The following is a 26,213-nucleotide window of genomic DNA, read 5'->3' as shown; positions in this document are numbered from 1 at the left end:
GAGAGCAAGTTTGAAAGAAGGGAGGAATTTGATTTTGACTTTGCCATTGAGGCCTGGGCAGGTGGAAACAGCCCAGAAACAGTTGTAAATATAACACAGGGCGAGGCAGATATTCTAGAGGTATGGAAAGAAACATAGGTCCTCATTTTTTGAAAGGTAATAAATGGAGCTGAATAGCATCATCCTTTGAGGTGAGTTGGTACAATTAATAGTCTACTTTATTAAAAGAAATCTTACCCTTATATAACAGGATGTGAAATAGAGCATACTTCTTTTATCTCCAGTAGGAAAAGGGCTTATGCTAATTTCTTTGAATGAGATGAGTAGTAAGAACTCTGGGGAAGCATGTTCAGTCTTTGTGCCTATAACAACTGCTTACATGAACATGATCCATGATCCAGGGAAGAAAGTCTTTTCAGACAAGACATATGTTTGATTTCCAAGGGCAAGGTTTCTCATTTGATTGCCAAGTTCCCTAATTAGGAAGCCCTGAAGATCATTGCCTCAAGGTTATTCAAGCTGCAAAAAAAGCATTTCCCAAGTTCAAATATATTTTAAGTCCAGTGAAAGTCACTCTAGTTGACTGACTGCAGTTAGCATTCAGTTAGTTAGCACAGAGACTTACCTGTTAGCTCCAGGCAAACACTGCTTACAACATTGGTATTCAAGACAAAAGGCAGCCATCAGTGTAAATTCTTGTCTACTATGCAAGGTGTATCTTTTGATCTTTGCAGAAAGAGCTAGAAAATTGGATGGTATTTGCAGGAGCCTTTCAGCTGAGAAATGTCAATAACGTAATCGTGTTGAGACCAGTACATGGAATTGACTTGTTGGGAGATAGATACAGGTGCAAGGATGAAGTATGTATCTGATTATTATATAGAACGGAGTTTCTGCATGAGATCCCGAGTCACCAGGCTACGTCAGGAAACAACATTAGGAGAATTTGATGAATCCTTGGAGCAGATTTTTTTTTTTAGTGGCAACACCACGTTTCAAGTTTTCAGAAAACAGAAAAAAATAAGGAAGTACATTTATTTCTGCTATTTGCATCTCTGCTGTAGAACCCAATGTACTCCGTTTGGGGGATAACCTGGTGGCTGGAAAATCAAAGCAGGTCATTCCATTTCTTTCAGAGTGAATCACTACTATTGTGTACTGTAATTCCGCAAGCCAAACAACCAGAGTTTTAAATTGCTCTTCAGTGATTTTGATATGTTTGTGGGTCTGACTAGTTTAAAGATAAATTTGAGATGAACAGTGGTGGAGAACACTCTTTGATTTTGGAATTGCTTTTAATTACCTTTTTTTTGTTTTACTCTGGTTCATTTATTTGGAACTATTATGAAATTTGCTTTTTATGATCTGTTTTTGAATCACCTATGGATTGAAAGGAGAATGAAAAATAGAGCATTTGACCAAGGTTTATTTATTTAATGCTTGACTTCATTTCCCAGAGACAGAGAACATTTTTGGCAACATAAAATTTGCTGTGCAAAAGAAATATTCTTTTGAGTTAAAAAATGTAATCATATTGTTTGCAACATTAGCTCTATTTATGCTAATATGTACACTTACATACATTGATATTATATGAAACTATTGAACCCTTAGCATGTGTCTTTGAAGAGGTGAGTAGTTCAAGTGGATTGTTCGTGGCTTCTGGGCTGTGACTTCCATTGGGTATTCTCATTCTTAGAAAAGAATCTAGCTGATCTTTCTGATAATGTCATAGCCTGATAATGTTATCATAAGATAGTGTGCTAGAGGTGTGATCATTGTTTTTCATGATTCTCTCCTCTAGCCATTATAATACTATCATAGGGTATGTATGTGGTCATTCATGTTGTATGCATATGGAAAGTGAGACACTGTAAGTAGCCAGTTGAAGATTCCATATTTATTAAGTGGTGGAGTCAATATTTGAACCTAGCAACCTAGGGTGAGAGCCTTCCTTGAATAGCTCAGCTAGATACAATCCTTAACAATATAAAAAACCAATTTAATCAAATGTCAATATTCACTAAATTCTTATTTGTTAAGTGTTTTTTACCTCACTTTCTTTTCTAAAAAAAGAAAATTATTTTTTATTATTTCAATTTCTAGAGGGATTACAGTTATATTTGCCAAACAGAGGGTGCATTACTTCTCACACATTGATATCCCTTCTGGTTTTGTCTCCATTTCCCTTCCCCCACCCCTTGGCCTCATTAAAAAAGGAAAACGTTTGAGAGAGATTTTTTGTATTGTTTCTCTTCTTGTGCTTATTTTGATTATGAGGCAAACATTTATTAAAATGTGTATGGGCTTTCTGGAACATCCATTCTGTTTTGGTTTATTTTGAAGTTAACATGTCTTTTGGAGAATGGTGATCAAAGGCTGACACTGCAATTTGAGTTTTATTTTTAATTTTTTAATTTTTTTTTGTGCTAGTCCTGGGCTTGAGCTCAGAGCCTGATTACTGTCCTTGGACTTTCTCAAGGCTAGAGCTCTACCACTTGAGTTTAGCACCGCTTCTGGCTTTTTTCTATGTATGTGGTACTGAGGAATCGAACCTGGGCCTCCATGCATGCTAGGCAAGCACTCTACCACTAGGCCAAACTCCTGGCCCTTGAGTTTTATTTTGGATAGTACGAGGATTGGCTCTTGTAGGCTTTGTACTTGCTACGTCAACACTCTAACACTTGAACCATTCCCTTAGCCCTGTTACCGTTTTGAAACAAATAACCATTTATTTCATGCCATGTAAAGAAGTGCTTCAAGAGGAAGATTTTGATTTTTATTATTTTATTATTTTTAATTGATGTTTTTATCTACTGCTCCTAGTGACATTGTTGTTTGTATTTTATCAAACTCATATGCAAATAGATACACACAACTGAATAATCTTATCTGAAGCACTGACTAGTGCTGCAATGTAGCTCAGAGTTAGGGAGCTTGCGCAGGTTCCATGAGGCTATGGGTTCAATTCTCAGCATTGCAAGACAAGTAAAATAAAAAAAGTCATTAATTGATTGTTGCTTATGATCTCCCACTGAATTCAGTATATTTTTTTAGCTTTGTTACCTGAGGAAAATAATGGAATTTTCTGTCACCAGTTTCCCCATCTGCTAAGAAATGTAACAGTATGAATGTCTCTGTATGTGGTTATAAGCTTTGGGCCAGAATATGCAATTTTTGCTTAGAAAATGAACCATGAACATGTGTGCTTATGATAAATATATATTATGTCTGTAAAATACTTGATTGTAGAGACTATAGGTAAAATGCATAGTGCTGTAATAATTGTATTTGGAGTGTAAATAACATTAGATGTGTTTCGAAGTATTTTTGAAATATGGCAAAGTTGTGTAAAGCCCTGGAGACATGAACTGGAAAGGTGGACTGCTAATGAAAGTAAACATTTCAAGGCCCCGTGAGGAATCTGAGGCAGAGGTTACTGGAGAGTCACTTATCTGCAGTAAGAGAAAAAGAGCACAAACAGAGCCAGTGGGTCTTTCTGTAGTTTATTTCATTCAATGCAAAAGAAGAGTATATTGAAACTTTTACTTTCATCATCTCTATGCTTTACTCTTGAGAAAATAACAAGTAATTGGGCAAGGGATATATACTTTGAAAATTTGAAACATTTTGAAAGAAAAATTAGTAGGAGCTGGGTGCCAGTGGCTTAAGCCTATAAATCCCTGCTACAAGGAAGGAGACTGAAATCTCAGGATCATTGTTCAAAGTCAGTTGAGGCAGGTAAGTCCATGAAACTCATCACTAACAACAAAAAGCCAAAAGCGGAGGTATGGCTCAAATGGTAGAGTGCTAGTTTTGAAAATAAAAATTCGGGGACAGCACCCAAGTCCAGAGTTCAAGTATCAGTACAGGCTCAAAGACAGACAAAAGTCTGTTCTCTTACTATTCCTGTGTTTCAATATTTTACCCAAATCCCTCGAAAGACAGGGAAGTCTTCTTCTTCCACCAGCACCACAGGAGTAATTTAGGAAAAAATAATTTCTTGTTGCTAGAGAGATGGTGGAAGGGAAGGAGGGAGAGACAAATTGATATATATATATGTATATATGTAATATATATAGAGAGAGAGGGGGGAAGAGAGGAAGTGAGAGTGCTTGAAAAAGAAACATCGGTCTAGAAGTTATTGTCTCCAATTTAAAAATAGCATTAAGAGCATCCTCTTCTACTAAGCAGGAAGTAGAGTCCAGAAATTTCATTGAATTCCCAAAGTGCAATAAAACATTAGCAAACCAGAACAGGAGAGTGTATGGGTGATATAGAGACCAGATGGAAATGTTATATTAATACACTGGAGTCCAAAGTGGCAATAGGGGCCCTTCACCCTGGACAGCTTTCAGGATTTGGGAGAGTGGATTTGTGGGTAGGTGACCAGTATAACACATGGAAGCCGACTCAACACAGAATGAAAGGCCTTCTGTGAAATGTATAGTCTCAAAGTCAGTGTGTTCTATGGAACACAGCATCTGTAAGATTCATAAGATAGGAGATGCCTATTTATGCTGTGTTAGTGAATTAAAAAAAATGAAAACCGTGTACATTAGATGTGTAGGATAATAGAATATTTACTGAAGCACACTGGGTGTGCATACCTATAATGCTAACTGTGCAGGACGTGAAGATCTAAGGATCATGGTGCTAAGCCCCCTGGCTAGAAAAGTCTGTGAGACTCTAATGTTCAATTTATCATAGAGAAAGCTGGAAGTGGCATTGTGGCTCAAGCGCTATAGTGCTAGCCTGGATCTCAAGGAAAACTGCCCAGTCCAGGACTGCCCCCCTCCCCCACACTCCCCAAATGATGGGGGGCTGAACAGACTTTGCTGAGGTTTGAACTTAGAATTTTATACTCAACTGGTAGTCTACTACTTGAACCACATTCCAGCCATGTGTTTTGGTTGGTTTATTTTTAAAATCGTGTTCATTTTAAAGATGATGAAGTCTTTTGAACTTTTCTGTCTGGGTTGACTTTGAACCCTGATCCTCTGAAGCTCAGCCTCATGAGGAGCTGGGATTAGAGACAGGAGTCACGTGACACCAGCAAATATGGAATCATTTGAGTTCTCTGTCATTGACATTAATTACTTTTTATCACATCGTGAGAGGTAGGGTGATGTGGAATGGGCTTTATGGTACCATGATGAGTTCATTAGGCTTGTAAAATTACTTTTGGTTTCTACACACCAATATCCACTCAGTACAGAGTTTGACTCTCCCTTCCTTTATGCTTCTCCCTTTTCTATTTTCAAGATCTGGATGTGAGAGGAGACTTACAGACCTATAGTGAGGAGGCTGGAGCTTTTCACGGCAGTTACAGTCATTAGGTGACTAGAATTCTAGACCTGGTTGTTCATGTGAGGATCTGCTGTGGACTATGGAGTCTGTCTCTGTCCTCTGAAATCTCCTTGGTGTTATCTCTTGATACCTGTGAAGAGTGGTCCTCTCTGTTCACCATCTCTTGCTTAGGACTGCTGTTTCCTTCTGAAACTGCAGCGTGTTTACATCTGTTCATGAGTTCCTGTGGTCCATCTCATAGTCTAACAGGGCAAGGTCACCCCCTGTGGGTTTCTCTTGCCTTCATGCCTGGAATTCCAAAAGCTTCATGCAATGCAGAGGCCATAGGAGCCAGGAGAGAAATTATTCTTAGTGATTCAAAGCAAGTGTTCAAAACTCCAGGACTTGTGTCTACACTACCCCCTTTTTTCCCCCCAAAATACTGATCAAAGTTTGGAAACATCTGAATCCTGTTTCTCCTGTTTTTATCTCTACTTCTTTTCTCCAAATCTTTGACTGAAAAGGATGTACATTGCTTCTATATTGACCAGAAACAAAGTACTTGTGACTGAGGTTCTGATAAAGACTGTAAACTAACAACTGGAGAGAGTACAGTAAAAGAAGGGGCTATTTATTTCAAGGCTAGCATCCTACCCCTTGAGTCATAGTTTCATTTCCAGTATTTCGGTGATTAACTGGGGATAAGTGTCTCACAGACTTTCATGTCTAGTTTGGCTTCTAACTGCAATCTACAGTTCAGATCTCAGCATCATAAGTAGCCTAGGATAAAGGCATGAGCCACTGGGTGCCTACCTAGGAGATATTACAAGTGCCAAAACATATTATTATTATTATTATTATTATTATTATTACTATTATTATTACTTTGGCAGTCCTGGGGCTTGAAGTCTGGGCCTGAGCACTGGCTCTAAGTTCTTCAGTTCCAGACTAGTACTCTACCACTTTGAGTCTCAGTGCCACTTCCGGTTTCCTAATGGTTAATTGGAGATAAGTGTCTCATGGACTTCCGTGTCTGGGCTGGCTGTGAACCATGATCCTCAGATCTCAGCCTCCTAAGTAACTAGAATTACAGGTGTGAGCCATCAGTTCCCAGCCCTATTAGGTATTGTTATAATGACTTATTTAAAACAACCATGAGTTGCAGTTCAATTACACAGGATATTGGACACTTAATAACTTCTGAATGAGTATGCTTAGAATTAGTCATAATAGCAGTTTTGAAGTAGCTTTATCAAGAAGGAAGACTTTATGGTCTTATATGGAAGAGATTTTGTGCTGTTCCAACTTGCTTTAATAATCTTCAGAAAGTAACTGTGGTACATTTTGCCCTAAATAAATATTTCTCAAGGGAGTATTCAAGTGGCTATTAAAATTTTAAGCACCCTGCATCTTTTTAAAATAAATGCATTGCTTAGCCTGTACAATGAGACTCTCCAGTATTTTCTTGCTCCCATGAACTTGTTCCCAAACATGCAAGTATTCATTTTTAGGTGGAAGAAGAGGTCAGTATAGTCAGAAATCAGAGTTGTGTGTATGGGTGGATATATGGTTATTAGCATCTCTTTGAAGGTATTTCACATGATATCATTGAGTTTTGTGTCTTAGTAAATTTGGCTAACACAAAGAAATAATTCTTGTCGAAGAAAGACAATTACTGGTTGGAGGTTGGGGGGGACATTAATTGCTATTTGTAGTCAGTAGAGTAGACAAATAAAGTTCATGGAGAATATATTTCATGTAGCTGGAGGAACTAGCACGAGAAAAATCATAGTGATGTATGATTTGTGAATTATTGTTATAATACAAAGGGATTTCCATTGTTTCCAGTTTGGGGGAAGAAAATGTATGAATAAAACTTCTGTTTCGGTTTAGAAATTGGAGGCCCATATTTCTGTGAGCAAATGCTTAATTTTCCCCTCCTTTTAAAAGCTATTTAAAATTTGGGTTAAATGAAATTCTATGAATTAGGTGAAAAATTTGTTGGAAATTAGTGAGCTACCTGTGAAATTTAGAAGTTCTTTTATGTCAGGTGTCCTTCAGGCGTGTGTGTGTGTGTGTGTGTGTGTGTGTGTGTGTGTGTGTGTGTATGTATAACATATGTTACGTATACAATCAGATTGTCACATTGCACGTTTTGCCATCATTTGCTTATCATATATGACTAAGCATGCTAGTTCTGTTTTCCTGAAGCATTCATGTCATTGCTTACATAACACAGTTAATGTCTATTCTCCATCCACGACTTGTTTCTTCTAGCAGCATTTCTTCCTTTGATTTGTCTCTCATTGTATTTGTTTTCCAGTATAGTGAATTTAGATTCTTGTTCTTTTGGAGCATCTTCTCCATTGAATTCTTACTCAACCATTACCCCAGTGTTAATAACAAGCACTTCCATGATCATGGTAGTTTCTGGTATCAAACTATAAGTTCATCCATCTATAGAGAAGCTCAAGTCAGTTTCCTGACATCTCTACTGACTTCCTGATCTTTCTAATTGACAAAGGAATTTTTTTTTGTGACCCATTCTCTCCAATACTTAGTCATATGGTGGCCTTTGCAATCGATCTGGATTTATAGATCCATTATCTAATCCTCTATCTATTCTCTCTTTGGTTTTAAATGATACTTTTATTATCTTGGTGAGTTTCATGAAAGCATCACATTTCTCAATTTCCAATCTATTTTCTCTCTTTTTTTTTTGCCATTTCAATCCTAGACTCAAATATTTGGCCTTTAGATATTGACATACTATCATACTAATCACACTACCTTGTATATGAGAACATCTCTAGCAATATTTATAACTGTTAAATATATCTTATATCTATCTAAACATCTGTCGATCCATCTATCATATATCTGTCACCTGTAATGTGTACCTTGTTGAAATATGATTACTTCTAAATCAATCCTAAGTCTTTATGAAGCTATACATTTGATCGTAACGAAGCCAACTTGGTCCCTAGAAGTGCTACATTTTCCCAGCATTTACTAAGGTACTATGTCACAGACAGGGATTAAAAGCAGCCTAAGCTGTGGAGTGAAGGATCTATGATGATGTCCTTGTGGAATATCAACCTCTTATTCAGTTTGCAGCAGAGAACAATTATGCTTTTAAAAAAATGCCTTGACCCTTCTTTGAATTATACATTCGTTAAATCATTGCATTTGTACAGCTTTACAAATTACCTGCTCGATGTGAAAACTCCAATAAACCTTATATCCTTTGGAAACTTTATAAACCTGAGAAACAGCTGAAAGCCACCGAAAATGCTGGACAGCACTCGGACACAGTCTGTGGTAAGTGTTAACAAAACAAAACACAGTCACCGAAGCCTGATGGAGCAGCATGTCATCAGCAATGACATTTCCAAACCTGATGGTACTGATAGGGATTTTATTAGTTAATTAAATGTGTGCAAATGACATGCACTGTTGCAGATACTGCAGAGGAGGACATGCATGCTTCACTGGAGCTCAATTTCCTTTTCAGAAATTATCACTGTATTAAATCATTTAACTTTCTAAAATAAGCCATCTGTATCTCACTAATCATTTTAGTCTGTATTTGGATCCACTTTTCATGTAAACCATGGGTAGTGTATTTACAGTTTATTTTTGACAAGCCTCATAATAAGTTTTGCTGCACATTATGGGAAAGAATTTCACTGAAACAGTACAGACTTCCAATGATACACAACCCATTTATTTTTGGAGATTTGAAAGATGGCAGGCAGAAACATTGAACAATGCGGCAAGAATTTATGCCATATTCTGTACGGAAGCAAGATTCCACTCCCAACTTTTCTGTCCCTCTCATGACTTTTGCTCTGATTTAGGGAGTTCTTTTTAATAAAATCAAGTAAATCAAGCCTATATTCTGAACTCGCTGTCTCTTTTCTAATTTATATTGTTTATACCCCTTCCAATTATGAATTCCTTCAATTATTTATATAAGAAACACTGGCTGTCTCTGAGATCCAGTGGACACTGATCTGAATGCTGGGTATGTGCTGGAGACTGTAGAAGAAACTAAGTCCTCAGTCCTTTGGAAGCTCATTTCTTATTTATACTTTCAAGCTTAAGCTTTCATCATCATCAGACAATACCAAAAACAAAACATTGTTCTACTCTGTTGATGTTGTAGTACCAGAAATTAGATTAAAAGAACTGCATATTCAGAGTTCTTACTGTAGGAACTTGCTCGTAAAAACACTCACAGAAAGGAATTTACCCTTTCTTGCATCTTAGCATCAATTGTGTGGCAAATTTGGATTTTGAGATTAAATATGATAGAGGCCAAAGGTATGCATTTGCTCATGTCTGCAAATATCTGAAATAACTACCACTTGAGAAGACTGTGTTTTATAAGAAGTGATGACAATACCAGAACTATAACAAGAAATATTCAAAAACTACAGTCAACTTCTTGATAATTTCTAGCTTTAAACTTATCACCATTAAGTCTGGCCGAAGAATACAATCTGAGGATAGCATTATCTGGATCTCCCAATAGATCTGGATAAAATAAATCTATAGTGAAGAAGAAGTCTAGAAGAAATAGAACTCCTTTAAGTCTTTAAAGGTGTAATAGGTGTGCAAGGAGGTTTTTTACCACCATCTGATGGAATTCCTTAGGGATTGTTTGATCCAGTCTACGTCTCTTATGTCAAATTAACTGCCAAAGTTTGGAAGTGGCTCAACTGGGAGAGAGCTTGCCTTGAACCTAAAAGCTCAAGAACAGTGTCCTTTCCCTGAGCTCAAGCCCCAAGATCAGCATACACAAACATACTCAAACACACACATACACACACATATGCACACACAGTATTATTAAATCTATATTGATCAAGACAGTGTATTTTAGCACATTTTCCCCCATAGCCTGCTGTACTGGAGCTAATTGACAAGTGATTATGCAGATTGTGTCATTATATATATATATATATTTTTTTTTTTTTTAAAAGATGGCAATAGACATCCATCTCAAAGCAGCCAGAAGTTACTTTTTAAATTCACTTAAATGACACACATTATTCCGTCTTTCTCTGGCAGCCCTTCAGTTTTGCCCAGAGCTTTATGGGTAGATGCCTTTAAATTGTGGAGGAGACAGAGCACAATGTTGCATTCATTATTCCAGACGGTTGTCATCATCCTGAAATGAAAACTCCTTTTCAAATTTTAATTAAAATCCCAGAATTGGCATGCCCTTTGGGTTTTTAGATAATAGAAAGGTTTTTAAGCTATCTGGAAATGTTAAAAATTTGTTCAAACTGGGGATGCTCTAAAAGAAAGTAGCTTTTTGGGGTAGGAATTTCTGCCACAATTTATTCTTTTCATAGCAAACAGAGCACAGAAACCTTCAATATTAATTTTTTCCCTTTCATTGCTCGGATAAGGCAAATGTTTAAAATAATTTTGTAATTTGAACTTGTAATAACTTATTAGAAATACCAATTTAAAAGAATTAAATTCTTTCAGCAATGAAGAAATAATGTTCAATTGTTGAGTACCAGTGGTGTCTCACAGCTATAATCCTAGCTCCTCAAAAGGCTGAGATTCGAGAATAACAGTTTGAAACTAGCCCAGGTAGGAAAGTCTAATCTCCACTTAGGCACTAGAAAAGCCAGAAGTGGCTCTAGCGGTAAAGTGACAGCCTTAAGCTGACAATCTAAGGAACATCACCCACGCTCTTAGTTTAAGCCCCAGACTGGTGTATGTATGTGCACACACATGCATACACATACAAACACACACACACACACGCACACACACACACAAATAGCCGGGTAATCATCAGCATTCTAGACATTGACAAGTTCCTGGGTTCAATAATTCAGAGATTTCCACAACTTCTGCAACAAGTCAAGTGCTATACATATTTGGCTTCTGTTAACCAGAAAAGTTCTGATAGGCATGCAGACAGCCTTCCATAGACAGTAGGCAAGTCTTAAAGTATCATGTGAGTAGGTAGTTTAAATTGTGAACAAACTCTTAATGGAACAAATGCAGATAATATTGGTTATTACTGTCAAAAATACAGAAAGCCTACCTTAGTCGCAGATTTCTTGTATGCAGTTTTGACTATGTGTGATAAAAGTAAATAAGTAATCAAAAGAAATTTCAAAGAAAAAGCTCTTAATGCTCTTAAACTGAGTGATTCACTGATGTGGCTAAGCTCACAGACAGCTCTGTTTTATTGTCAGTTGTATATAAATTGTTGAGTCAGCACCTTCTGTTTCCTTGCCCCAAATTTTGTGAAAATATGCTGTCTGAAAGCAAATAATACCCTACAAAGCTAACTAAACATTAATGTACTTAATTTGAGTGATAAAGTGAAAATGGGAAATTTATCAGATCACCATTTCTTTCCTGTAATTTAGACAATGTGATGAGAAAAATGAATCAAGTGTCCATCACAGTACTGTGATGGATTCACTCTGTGAATACTGAGTATTCAGTTTTTCCCCACCTGTGTTCCATTACATAGCCAGGGTCTATTGTATAGGATATGCCAGGAACCAGAGAACCCAGGAATTTTCTTGTAATTCTTCTTTGGGAGAAAATTGAGAATTTCTTATTGTCATGTATTTCACTGTCCATCTAGCGAGAGCATTAACATTTACATACATGATATTGAAATGCTAGATACTTGATCATAATGCCTCATCTTCCCTGTAAACTAGAAAGAGAGTTGTAAAACTTAAGTATTCTCAGATAACATTAATGGATAATGAGAACTAAATTTGAGAAAACTGACATAGCAGAGTGATAGTAATGGCAGGTGTTTTATTCTGAGTTTTACCTCCAGGTTGAAGTTTAAAATATATCTGGACATGTACACCTTAGCTATTCCAAAGATCTAGGCTATTAGCTACAAGTTCCACTATTCCTGATATGTTTTGCCTGAAGATGACTCTTAGAATGGTATTATAGGAAAGTAGTCTTCTCGTAGACATCCTAGAATCTCACGGAGGTATTAGGATGATGACAAAGGTTTAAATGGACTTTAGTCAGCCATGTCTTATCATCTTAGGTTTGAGTGAAGTATAAATGCAGCAATGAGAGAAAATATTTGTTCCTAATATCAACCATTTATGTAGCATGTAAAGAAATGAACTGAGTTTTACCAGTGTTCAAGTATAGTTATGTTTCTTTAATAGAAAAAAAATGAGAGTATTACTGATAGCATCTTACATTTTTTCATGCTATCAATGGCCACTTCTGTGTAGTTATTCTCCAACACAGGGAAAAATACTGACAGAGAAATAGACAAGGGAAACAAGATGATTCTGCACTTATATTCTAATGGGAAAGGCATAAACCATGAACAAATAAACACAGACAATCAATAAATACCATGGAGAAATAAAGTGATGAGGACTTAATATGAGCAGGCAGAGAAAAATTCTACCTAATGGTAGTTCTTGGCGAAAACAAAAAACAATGGGAGAACATTTGTGTATAGGAAAATGAGACAGGAGAAGAAAAACTGAGGCCAGTCAAAAGTACCCAATTCCTTTAGTTTTATCCATGCTACTCCAGGGTCCTTATTTGCTGGGTCTTGTTCCCTTTGTTTTGTTAACAAATCAGCTACTTTTTGTTGACCCCAGTCAATTACACATTGGTATGGCATTGCTTTCTTTGGGTTATATAACTGGCCTATTTCTGGTATGATGGAAACATTTACTTGGAGATGAGTTTGATTCTATTGTACTTGGATTTTACTTTTTTCTAATGTTTTGAATCCTTTTATTTTTCTTTTTAAAATACATAGCATCTGTCATATACAGGAAAGGTATAAAGAGATTTGCAGTGATAAGATAGAGAGCTTCAGACATTTTAAGAAAGACAAGGATTCCACTGTTTTAGAGGACAGGGCATGTTTACCAGTAGTTTGATCAGCCTTGTCTTCATACAAGTTTCTGCATCTGCAAGGCTGATTAAGGTTTCAGCATGGTAAATGACTGGCATAACAATGAGAAGAAATGAATGGAACAGATTCTCAGCTGGATCCTTTTGCTTTCTGATAGCTGAGTATAGAGATCTGGGCTGCCAGTCCCTGCTCAAACTCCAGGCAAGCCATCTCCCTTTTGTGTCTCATTTAGTGATAAAACAAAAATTGTGATTAGATCTTATTTTATCTCTTTAAAATTAGGAAGAGTTACACTGTATTTTGTCACAGAATTATAACATGCACAGATAGGACTGAATTGTATGCATTTGATTCCCCCCAACACACATTTTGCCTTCCATTTACTTCCCTGTTTTCAAAATGTAATTTCTTACAGAGCAATAGTCTCAGAACATTAGAAGGACTTGACTTTAGTTGAAACCTTCGAGAATCAAATGTATTATTGTTAGTAAGGGTGATACAAGCTGTGTCCATTACCCTGGATCTGGGAGGTAGCTGATACAAAGCAGATAATGAGAAAATCATTCTTCAAGGACACACCGAATGATGGCTTTTACTTCTATCTAATTCTGTTGTGACCAGACAGATGGGTGACTATAAACAAAATATCTTTCTATTCCCTTCTGAGACACATGCAGGGCTGTCCTTGCTGTAGTACTGTCTGGAGTTGCATACAATTAGCAACAGGATGTTAGCCACCCTGCTGGAATTAGCTCAGGGTCTCCCTCTGTGGGACATAACAGTCCAGAAGTGACATTAAACCCATCAGACAATGGTATTCAGGCAGCATGGCTTCACACAAACCCAGCTGTTGGTGCTGGTAATTCTGTTTTTCACCAGATGAGACTTTTTTGGGGGGGGAATAAAATGAATGGACAGGCTTATGTTTATTTTAATGAACATCAAGTTAATTTTTGTTGGTCTTTTATCTGTCCATTTAAATGCAAAGGAGCACATTTCATAGCACAGTGAAATAAACACACAATCTCCCTTCTTCATTCTAAGCCTCTGTTTCCAGCATGACTAGTTTCCTAGTAGGGAATATTTGACATTGTTTCTAAACTCTAAGCAGATTTAATTCAGAGGCAAGTTTATGTCAGCTCATATTTTGAGTTTTAATTCTTCTGGCAACTAAGAAGCAAACAAACCAAGAAGAAGAACTGGTGACAATTGTTTGAAAAAGAAATTCAAAGTGACATGTGTGTTGAATCCATGAGCTTTTCTCTTGTTATTCTATTTTTCTTAGATTAATTTGTTCTCTGTGTTGACATTCTGTGAAGAAAGATGATGTAGTTCAGCTTGGTAAAAATGAAACCTGTAAGGATTTGTAATGTATAATAAGCATGTACCTAATACCTTTGTTATATAATTGATTCCTAATTCATTATTGGTATCCATTTAGTTAAATCTGATTTCAATTTCTTGAGTTCATAGTTATGTGATATATATTTTCCCATATTTTATATATTTATGTATGTTTTGTCTTAAAATTATTACTCTTTAAACTTAACCCCAGTAACAACAACAAATATTCAAGTCTGTTTAACGGATACTTGTTGAACAGTTGGGTTACTGATGTCTAAACCTGTCCTGTTGTTTCAGGATGCACATGGCTGTTGATGTAGAATTTGTGATCTAGGGATCAAATGCAGGACTTAAGACCCAATTGGTCATCAGAATCACCTAGTATTCTTTTACATAATAATACCTAGAGACTCTGATCCAAGGGGTAAAAACCCTTGAGAGCAATCTTCTTCAAAATTTCCTACTGATTTCCATGAACCCTCAGATTTGGAATATTCTGAGGTGAGAAGTATTTGGATACTACTGAAAATACTTCAGAGAACATCTGTCCATTCAATGAGCTTCATTATAAGTGGAAATTGGACATAGGAGCAGAGGACATAGGAAAGCCAGTGGTAGGAGAAATTTATGAAAAATATTCTCCATGTTTAAACACAATTTCTCTCTCTGCAACAGGGGCAAGGTGAGGAATGAGATAGCCATTCATGAAATTGTCTCCCCAGAACACCCTGTGGGAATGCTCCTCCTTGTGAGGTAGTGATGAGTTGCTTGAGATGCAGTAAATTAGTACTAGTCAAGTGAATGCATGGGAGGGAAGACAAATGGGCTGGAAGGAGTTAGGATGTGGCTAAGCCTAACTACCACTCTTCTGGCCTTTGCTGATATTTGGAAAGTTGAACTCATTTCAGCTCCCCAAATCCTACTCCCTCTTTTATTCACTCCTTTCTTATTTTTAGATGCAGTTTGGATAAATATCAGAAAGCAAGAATGAAATAAAATCTCTCAAAGAAACAATAGAGTAGTTCTATTTTCTTTAGAAGTGGAGTACAGATATGTAATGACTATTGTTCCTGTTCTTGGACTTGACAAATTTTTTTATTATTTAAGCCTAAAATTGAGGCAAATGTAGACTTAATTTCAGATTTCTACCTAAGATGTATTTTCTTATTCAAAATTAACTCTGTGCCTGAAGACATAAATCATAGTAGGCTGCTTTCTGTCTTTGATTTTCTTGCCTAAACATCTTATCTTTGAGGACTATAGTGTGATCTAATCAGTAAGGCCATAGTCATTGGTAAACAATCAGTTCTTTTAGCAATGTACTCATTAACTTGCTCCTAGCCCCCTTTCCTTTTTGAATTCCATGCTATCCTGGACTTTGTTAAAATAAAAATAGCTCCTAATAATGGCATCCAGCCTACTTGATTATTCATAAATTATTATTTTCCTGATTATGCTTCAGACTCAGATGTAAATGACATTAAGAGTACTATTTTTGGAACTCACGAGAGTAAGCCAAACAGTACCTTTAAGGGAGCTACACTGGGATCTTGCCAAATAGTTTTTTTTTTCTCTCTCTCTTTGACATCTTTTAATTTTTCCCATTGTATTTACCTATTTCTGTTTACTTTTGCCATAAGAACACTCTTAATATATGAATAGAATAGCCTTCTGGAAGTGACCTCATTAACCAATCTAGACTACTGCCATGTGCTTACAATTATTTTATTTTCATTTTCAGTGGGCTTGGAAGATATATATATATATAGATATAGATATCTATCTATCTATCTATATATATATAACAGTTTTAGTATTTTCAGGAGGTTAACATCTATTAATTTTTTATTTCCTCATCTTTCTCTAGTACATAATTCTTATACCAAAATATAGCGTTGAAGTTAGTTTAATCCTTGTTACTAACCTGGATGTTTGTGCAGATGTGTAATTGAGCACCTACACATATGTATCTTTTTCATAATACCAGTCAGTCAGAAAAAAAAATACAGGTTTTCAGTAGCTCTGGAGTGTTAACCAATGTGTTATATTTAGGGTTAGATGAGTACTAGAAATACCTTTGGTCTTTCAAGTAAGTCTCCCATGACACCATCAGCCAAAATTTATACAGAAATCCAAGAAATCAGGAGCAGAAACTTTTTGATGACCACAGTCAAGGACAGTGGGGAACTCTGTGTCCTGGTCAAGATAGATGAGACAGGAATGAGCAAGAATACTGTGTGTCAGGAAAGGGGCAAGAAGGTGGAGATGGTCCTGAGTGATACCCTACACTAGACTACCCTTGGAGTTTCCAGCTTGCTTTTATGAGCCCATCTGGGATTAGCTGCTGTACAGGGTCGTAGGTGGAAAGGTCATTGGTCTGGTTTAAGAAAGCAATGATAAAAACCAAAAATAGTTCATCACTTTATAACTCTGTAGCAAAAAGACTTCAGCAGCAGCCAGAGAACAGTATTTCCTGAAGAATGAAAGACATTGGTCAAATTCTCCTCTATTTTGCCTTTTATAAATAATAGATTACATGAGCATATTTTGAGGAAGAAATGGATTTAACCAGGCCTGATGGTTCTCACCTGACTTTCTTGCTACTAAGAAGGTTGAGATGTGAGGACTGCATTTCGAAGCCATCCAGGGCAAGAAAGTCAGTGAAACTTGATGTCTAGTTAACCACCAGAAAGACAGAAGTGGGCCTGTGGTTCAAGTGCTAGAGCACTAGCCCTAGTACAAAAGCTCAGAAACAGTGCCCAGGCCCTGGTTGAAGTTCCAGACTTGCACCCCCCTCAAAAATGGATTTAAAACTTTCTGTTCCCTCCATAACCTTTTCTCCTATCTCCTGAGTTCATTGCTTCTCCTACCTAAAAGGTAAAATATCTCTGCTATCTTAAATAAACTGTTTCATAAACAGTTTCCTTGTAAAACTACTGAATTCTGTTATTCAAAGGAAATATTACAAAAGAAGCAAGAAGTAGAATTGAAAAGTTAATCAAACTAAGATTTATTTTAATTCAAGTAAGTTGGTTGTATTTTCAGGCAGAATAGCATTTTCAAATGAATATATTTTGAAATACCACTGTAGATATGAACTTAATATTCCTTTTTTGTTTTGCTTTTTATTTGCCTTTAAAATCTGGTGTTGCTTTGAACATTCTGAGGTAGGTTGAAAGCCTGCAGCAGAGTAACTAAGCCTTTGAAATAATATGCTAAAGCAAATGATAAATATCAAAACTTTAGTAATTAATTCTCTGGGCAAAGGATGGAACATAATTGTATATTTTTGGAAATAATAAATGACTTCCTTCCTTCTTTCTCCTTTTTTTCTACCCCCTCCCTATTTTTTTTTTTTTTTTGATGAGTGGTAACGAGGTGACTAAGTGTAGCAGCAGGACCAGACACAGATGAAATGGAACTAAGAAAGGCAAGGGCAATGCTGGAATGGTGGGAGGGAGAGAAAGAGAGAAAGAGGAAACAACCCATACCCTAGCAAAGGGAAGAAATGTACCAACAACTGATTTGGAATATTTTTTTTTTGCATTCATGGGACTTGTACTCTGAGCCTGGGCACTGTCCCTGAGCTCTTCAGTTCCAGGCTACCACCCTACCCCTTTAGCCACAGCATCACTTCCCATTTTCTAAAGGTTAACTGGAGATAAGACTGTCATGAACTTTAGTGCCTGGACTGGCTTTAAATCTTGATCTTCAGATCTCTGCCTCCTGAGTAGCTAGGATTACACGTGTGAGCCATCACAGCTGGCCTAAGAAATGATTTTATTGTCAACATTCAAAAGTTAAACCTTTCGTTCCATGGAAGACTAGAGGTTTTTGTATAGTACAACATTTTTTCCATATATTTTTTATTGTAATTAGTAGAAGGGTTACATTATATTCACCAGATAGAAGGTGCTTTACTTCACATACATTGATACCCTTTCTCATGTCTTGATCCCCATTTCCCTCCTCTACCCCCACCCCTCATCTTGTTTTCCCCCTTCCCTATTCTATTTCAAATAACCAAATATGCATATATACAATATAATAGATAACAAGGTAAAATACTGTAACAATATGAGATAACCAAGGGACAGCAAAAGAGATGAGCGATAACATAGTACATTAAGGACAACAATCACTCATTATATGGCTTTTGTTTCTATATCCTGGAGGTCCTTTCATTTAGTGTCATACTGTATGGCCTTATATATCTAGGTTTTGTTCTATTGTAGCTCTCTGCTAGGAGAGTCCAAGGTTTCTACTGATTATGACAAATGAGGGAAACCATTTAGCCTACGTTCCTTTGAGTCTGGCATACTTCACTTAATATAATTTGTTCTATGTCTTTCCATTTCCTTACAAATGGGGCAATGTCATTCTTTCTGACAGTACCATAGAATTCCATTGTGTATAAATACCACATCTTGTTGATTCACTCATCAACTCAGGGGCAAATGGGTTTGTTTCCATGTCTTTGCTATGGTATACAGTGCTGCAATGAACATTGTTGTGCTAGTGGCTTTAGTATGTCTTTGTTTCTGGACAATTGGGTAAATGCCAAGTAATGGAATTGCTGGGTCAGAGGGGAGCTCTATGCTTAGTCTTTTGAGGAACTGCCATACTGCTTTCCATAGTGGTTGAATGAGTTTGTACTCCCACCAACAGTGTAGTAGTGATCCCTCCTGGCCACATCCCCTCCAGCATTTGTTATTATTAGATTTCTTGATCCTGGCCGTTCTAACTGGAGTGATATAGAGTCTTAGATTTGTTTTGATTTGCATTTCTTTTACGGCCTGAGATTTTGTAGACCAGAATGATGATGCCAATGTGAAAGTAAAAAAGTGATTGTGATATTAGCTAAGTATCACTAAGCCACAGTACTGTAAAAATTATGTAGCTACTTAATCTCAATAAAAATTAAACATAGGGGCCAGGAGTTTGGCCTAGTGGTAGAGTGCTTGCTTAGAATGTACAAAGAACTGGGTTCAATTCCTTGATGTCATATGTACATAGAAAAAGGCAGAAATGGTGCTGTGGCTCCAGGACAGTGCTCAGGCCCTGAGTTCAACCCTCAGGACTGGCAAAATAAATAAATAAATATAAAGGAAACTGAAGATTTTATCTTTATCATACATGATTTCACATTAAATAGGAAGTATGTTAACAAAGGATGCTAGAGTCCTGGTGTATATCTCAGATAACTATTTAGTCCACCTTTCAGTGTTTGTGATTTCTGGTTTTTTCTACATAATAGACTTTGAGATCCTGTATACTCATTACAGATTGTGTCTTTGTTCCAGGCAGTCTTTACGGAGAGAATTTGCTTTGTAGTTGTGTATGCTGCTATGGTGTTGAAATGAGCATTCTATACTTTCCATAAAGGAAAGCCTTATCACAAAGTATTTTCTAATGTGTTGTATTCTAAATTATTATCAGTAATTCTATAAACTAATTTCCAGACCATCATTGATATCATTAACTTATTACATAACTCACTGAAATAAAGATTGAACTTTTTTTTGTTGCTTTAGGTCATGTATTCCCATGAGACTTTAGAAGGTATAATGCCTCTGTCATAGTAATGAAAGAGACCTTCCATGTTGCCTACCTCTATTTTCTAATTTCAAAGCTAAAAAAAAAAATCAACAATGAACTTCAAGAACATTCCACTATCATTTCATTAAGCAGTAAAAAGGAGACACTAGAATGCAGGTCATATGACTCCTGCTTCTGTGTTTTTGGGACATCACTAAGTTTCATTGTTCTGTGTCCCTCCACCTGTACCTACTGCCTACTCGTACATGCATTTATTGTGCTTGGTATGTACCAATTATAGTGTGAGGGTCAATAAATTACAATGTGTTGCCTTCTTTGCCTTCCTAGAACAACTTTAGGGAAAGTTCTCAAAGTGCTTTAGTTTTGAGAAACACAAGCATACTATCCATCTGTAATTTTTAAGTTCTTTCTGCTACCAAAGTTGACCAGTGTTGAAATCTAATGAGACATTAGTGAGTACATCACATTTGTAAATATAATAGATACTCAACTGTAGCAATGCTTCTGATTACCTCCAAACTTAGTCATGATGCAAGGTCTCAGTCTTTTTTTTCTTGTTTCTCCTTCACAGTGGTGATTAATTATCCATTAAAGATAAATATTTCAAAATTTTTCTTTCAGATGATTCTGTGATTTAACTTAAGATTGACTTTAGTGTTTATTTTTGGTTGACCTAGTGTAAATTGTCAGAATCTTTAAAGTGGAAAATCCTCTAACTTGGCATCAGTACATCTGGTACCACAGAATAATTAATTACCTGTATTTTATTTATCCTGAAATTCTGTGAGAAATTCCATGACAATTATGTTGTTATAATTTGTGAAATAGTGCTAAGGAAAAAGCAATATCAAATTGGTGAAACAATTAGGTTTCTACAACTAAGTTGTTGAAATCAACTAATAAGGATAGTAAAACTACCTTGTCTTCGTACATCCTAATAAACATGTTATCACTAAAACATGTTATTACATTATTAGTATGAAAATCCTTCATGGTTTTAGGAGAAAATAACATTTCTGTATTGTGGGCTGTTTCTAATAGAGATCGTGAATAAAACTAAATTTTCTTATATGATTATCCCATTTTATTTTCAATACTTTATGCCATGTCCTTATTATCCTGAATGTAACACTTGTTTCAATTTTGTTCTTCCTTACCAGTGTCTCTCACAGGGATTTCTCTAATTCTTCACCGAAGTCAGTATTATCTTCCAGTGGTTCAGATCAATCTATAATTGTGGTCTAGAGCCCTATGTTGAAAAAGATTTTTGAGATTACAGCTTAGATCAATGGAAAACATAACCATGACCCTAGAATGATATCTGCCTTGAACATGGGTTTAGGGAATGGTACATTCTCAAGTTTTCCCCATAGATTCTCACCAGTGTATTTAGTATTGATGTAGCACTTGGACAATTACAGAAAGAAATTTCTATTAATGTACTAAGGAAAGAATAGTTCCCAGCTTCTCATTTTTCTGGTTACTGTTTCTTGTATATAGCTTATTAATAACCTGAAAACCAGGTTATGAGCTATTACACATGTATAGCCATACACAAACACACACACTTAATACATACATGTACTTACCATATATATAACATTAACATAATTTACACTATATATATATATTTGTGCATGTGTGAGACATGGAGACTTAATATACTTTGGATTTTCTGACATTTTACTTCTTCCACTGAAATATTGTATGAGAGCTTATTCAGTTAAGCTGCATATTTATGCTTTGGCCCTTCCAGATTATTCAGTTTATATTTTTGTGTGTTTGTTTCTGTTGCTAACTAAACAATATTTATATGTAATCTTCACTCTTAAGGCACTAATGGTGGCAACAAGTACAGATCTTTGTTTGTTATTCTTGTTTCCAGAAGGCTGAGATGATATCATTGATTTTGACATATTATCCAAACATTTCCAAGAGTTAATTTTTCAGAACACACTGAGATTTTAAAAAGTGGCTCCTTGCACTGTGGCCATTAGAGAAGTCAACAAGGAATGAGTGGCCCGTATGCAAGGATTATGTATATATCTGAAGGTATTTCATTTTAGGTGTTTTACCATGATGAATTTCAACTTAAAAGCATGTGTTGTATTTTTACCCTTCAATAAAAGGCTGCACAAAGTAATTGGGGTTGATAATCTCTTGCATTTATGACAAACTACATTAATGTGATGGTAATTATAAGGACGTCATATGAGCATTAATGGATTAAAGTGGAGAGAATGAGATAACTCCTCAGTATTACTTCTGTATACACAAAGACTGGACATGAAATCATAGGATCACTTATTGATAACAAAATAATTCCTTACATTTTTTGACTGGTGATGTGCCTGTGTTTTGTGTTAGCTCCAAGAGCAAGTTAGTTCCAATTACACAATGAGTTTTTAAAGGTTGGAATGGTGATAAATGAAGGTTAAGAAAGTTGAGGGTGTAGCTCTAGTGGGCAGAAGACTTGCCTGGCAAATATAAGGGTTTGACCTCAAACCCCACTACCACTTGAAAACAAACAAACAAAACAAAGAATAAACAAGTGAACATATAAGCTCATTATACTCTTTCACAGCACAGTTCCTGAGTCATGAGAGTTGTTTTTTGTGTTGGCATATTCTTCTGTGGTGAAGTACATTTGCCATGATCTGGGTATATGTTTCTTTAAGTTTGAATTATTTATTCATTGGGGAGAATATTTTTGCTTAGTGTTCACCCTGAATTAGGAAGTCTGTTTTCTATTAAGCATGCCTCACAGAGGCAAAGACACATGGTAACTCTGCTAGAGGTGTTGTACATGATGAATTTCAACATAAAAGCTTCTACAAGAGAGTTGTTCTACTAGAGAGACCTAGAAAATAGGCAAATGGAATGTATGTATACACCTACATAAACAAATTGAGATCAAGTTAGTAATGAATATTCAAGGTCCTGTGTAAAGTAAACAAGCTACTGGGGATAATAAGAATAATAATAAATAATGGGATAATAAGGCTATTTCCTTATGAAAAAGGATTGTGAAGAATTTAGACCGGGCCTGATCAAGAGCTGAGGCACTGCATGGCTGACTTGATTCAGGAACTAAGAGCAGGATAGTGTGGCTAGAGAAGAGGACACTGAGGCAGGGAAGATGGTTGAGGACAAATGGGGAAGACTGTCAGACCTCTGCCTTGCGTCTTGGTCTAAGGCCGGTGACTCTGAAATCTATAGAGCTATGAAGGAGATCTGTACAGCTATTGTAAATTGTGAAACAGGGAGTAACTTTATCCATTTGATCTGTGCTTTGATAAGATCCTTCTAACAGTTGTGGAGAAAAAAAGCTACTGGAGAGGAGTCCCAAATGAACATGAAAGAACTGGTTCTGGTGCAGCAAGCAGAGAAAACAGCTGCTCAGAGATCAGGGATCTGAATGTTGGAGGCGCCAGAATGGCCAGAAGGAAATAGACATGGTTAAAAATACACATACTCATGATTATATACAATATGTGTATATTAAGTATGCAATTTGTGTATATATATATGTATATTAGTGCTGGTATTTGAACTCATGGCCTTGTATTTAAATAAATACTTTAACACAGGAACAAAATCTCCAATCTCTTTTGCCTTAGGGTATTTTTGAGATAGGTACTAAACATTTTCCTAAGGTAGGCTTTGAATTGCACTATATCTCCTTTGCCTCCCATACAAGGGGAGGATAGAAATTTGTCAGTAGTATGCCTTGCTGGTTTAATGGCACCTTGCTAGCACTTTGCCTAGGAGGGCTTTGGACTCTGAGCCTTCCAATCTCTGCCTCTTGTAGAATTAATTCATGTTTACTTTGAAAATATGAAAAATAGCAAAATGAATGTTTCCAAATAAGCCTTTGCTTTATATTCACTGTTGTGGCTTCTCATTTAACTCTATTCCCCCCAAACTTACTTGTGTATTACCATAAGTGCTTCTATTTCTTTATTCTTTCAAGTACCAGCTCCCCATTATAATTATAGTTTACAGAATAGTGAACAAGGTGGAGTTTTACATTAGACTGCAATTTATGTCCTTACCAAATTTATATGGTTTAATCTAAGAGATAGCAAGCTTTATTAATCTCCTGTAGTCAAGTGGACAATGCACATATGTTGGATAAGAAAAGTATTCTGCATTTCTCTGGATATATAAATAATGGGAACTGATGACATCTAAGTGACGAAACATGTGTCATTGCCTTGTCTCTACATAGCCAGAGCATATTGACTGGGCCATCGGGTGAATGTAGAAATGAAAAGGCCCCTTTATTGAAAAATCCCACCTAGCTACTGTAGTCAGTCAAATGCTATTATCCTTTTATTACTCTGTAATTTTGAGGGCAAGTTCAGTGAATAACTGTGAAGGCTATTAAGAGCTGTCATGGAAAATTTATCTGTCTTTAAATGGGAGGTAGAAACATTACTGAAGAAATACTCTGCCTCGATGTAGATAATTCTCGCTGCTGAGCTTTTTAAAATGATGCTTATTGTTTCCTTCTAAGTCTCCCTAGACCAGTCTTACATTGGCCTTGATGATTCTGCCTTTTTCTTCTTGTCAGAAATCAAATTTATGGAAGAAGCATGGCCCATGGGAACTGATCTTGTTTCATGGTAGTGTCTGAACTAATAGTGTACAAACAGGGTCAGTAGTAACCTGCAGAAAACATGGTTTAAACTCACCTAGTTCCTCTGTTGTTACCAGGCCCAGAAAACCTCTGACATCCATGTCTCTGTTGACTCACTTTAGGCTCCAGAGAGAGCTAGTGTGGTTGGTGAAGGTTGTAGCAGGCACACAGGAAGGAATAAGTGAATATTTAAGAAAATCAGTGCATTACTCTCCTGTGGTTATAGCAACAAATCACTACAGACGTGGTATCTTAAAACAATGGAAATGTATTTTCTCACAGCTCTTGGAGCCAAAAGTCAAGGTTTTAGTTGGGCTTCCTTCCCTCTGGACACAATAAGCTTTCTTTCAGTGTGTGATGTTCCATGCATCCCTTTGGCTAATGACTGTACATCCCTACTCTGGACATGATCCCTGTGTCACTGTGTGTCTTTTTCTTTCTCTTAATAGGAATGTTCTCACAGGATGTAGTGCCCATTCTAAGCCAGCATGATTTCAGCTAAATCCTTCACTTGATTCCATCTACAATGGCCCTATTTCCAAAATAAGATCATTTCCTGAGATTCCAGGTCACCATGAATCACTATTGTTACTGATTTCAAAAACAAAGCAATTCTGATAGACAAATACATTCTTTTAATTCCAATTTTATCAACTTTTAAAGAAGCAACTTATTCTTGATTTGATTCCTTGATCAGATTACCTCAAATTCCTACATATGGTTCATAAGGGAATAGAATTCAATAAGGAATGACTTTCCTCTAATTGTAAAACGCTATTGAAAATTTGCTGAACTCAACTCTTGCAATACAGATTTTAAGCGAAGTGCATGTCTCCATATGGTCTGAATTTATGGCATTTTCATTTAACTAAGTTTTGATGTACTGGCTCTCTGACATAAAGTTAGGTTCTAACTTTGGGAATGATTGTGTTTTATGTATTTATATGACATACTACTCTATCATTTCTAGTATGTATTGCAGATTTTAATTTGGTCTCAATTCTGAAAGTCGTATAGCTCTTGATTTGGGATTAGGAGCTCTGCCAAACTTTCATCAGTTGGTGATGTAACCCTATATCCCAATAGCCTTTTTGTGTTTAATGTTTTATAGGTGATGAATTGAGGCTTATATGATATTCTTAGGAAAATATCATGTCTAGCAAAATATCATGTCACATTTACTGGGCCTACTGTCTGCATAACCATTGCCTAATGCTTCTCTGAAAAGATGTCTGTCTACCTGGCAATGAGAGTGTCATCTCTATATTTATGAGCTGTTAAAGAAATAGCTCCTGGCTGTCTTCCTGGGCCTGAGATATCTTCCTAGGTGCTTAGCCAAGGAAATCAGCTAAGAATTCAAGTTTTACAATATGGAGGACAAATTGTTCCTCCAAAGTCATGAAAACTAGCATGACTAAAGTGCACTGAACAATGCCTTTTGGAAAGGCTTTGTCTCACTTTACCTCTTGAAAGCTGTATCTT

General features: G+C 36.3%; 1 protein-coding gene across 1 annotated transcript in view; it reads left to right on the top strand.

The window, feature by feature from the left end:
* Positions 1 to 26,213, top strand: part of Gpc6 (glypican 6) — an 859,561-nt gene that overhangs the window by 13,317 nt on the left and 820,031 nt on the right. The window contains exon 3 of the mRNA XM_090341778.1: positions 8,487 to 8,610. Within this exon, the coding sequence (XP_090197904.1) occupies positions 8,487 to 8,610 (124 nt within the window). The remainder of the gene's footprint in view (positions 1 to 8,486; positions 8,611 to 26,213) is intronic.

This window comes from Megascapheus bottae, chromosome 11 (genome assembly GCF_031878675.1).
Source record: "Megascapheus bottae isolate mThoBot1 chromosome 11, mThoBot2.hap1, whole genome shotgun sequence".
NCBI classification, from domain to species: domain Eukaryota; kingdom Metazoa; phylum Chordata; class Mammalia; order Rodentia; family Geomyidae; genus Megascapheus; species Megascapheus bottae.
The sequence above is the reverse complement of the archived record's forward strand: the minus strand, read 5'-3'. Positions and strand labels throughout refer to the sequence as shown.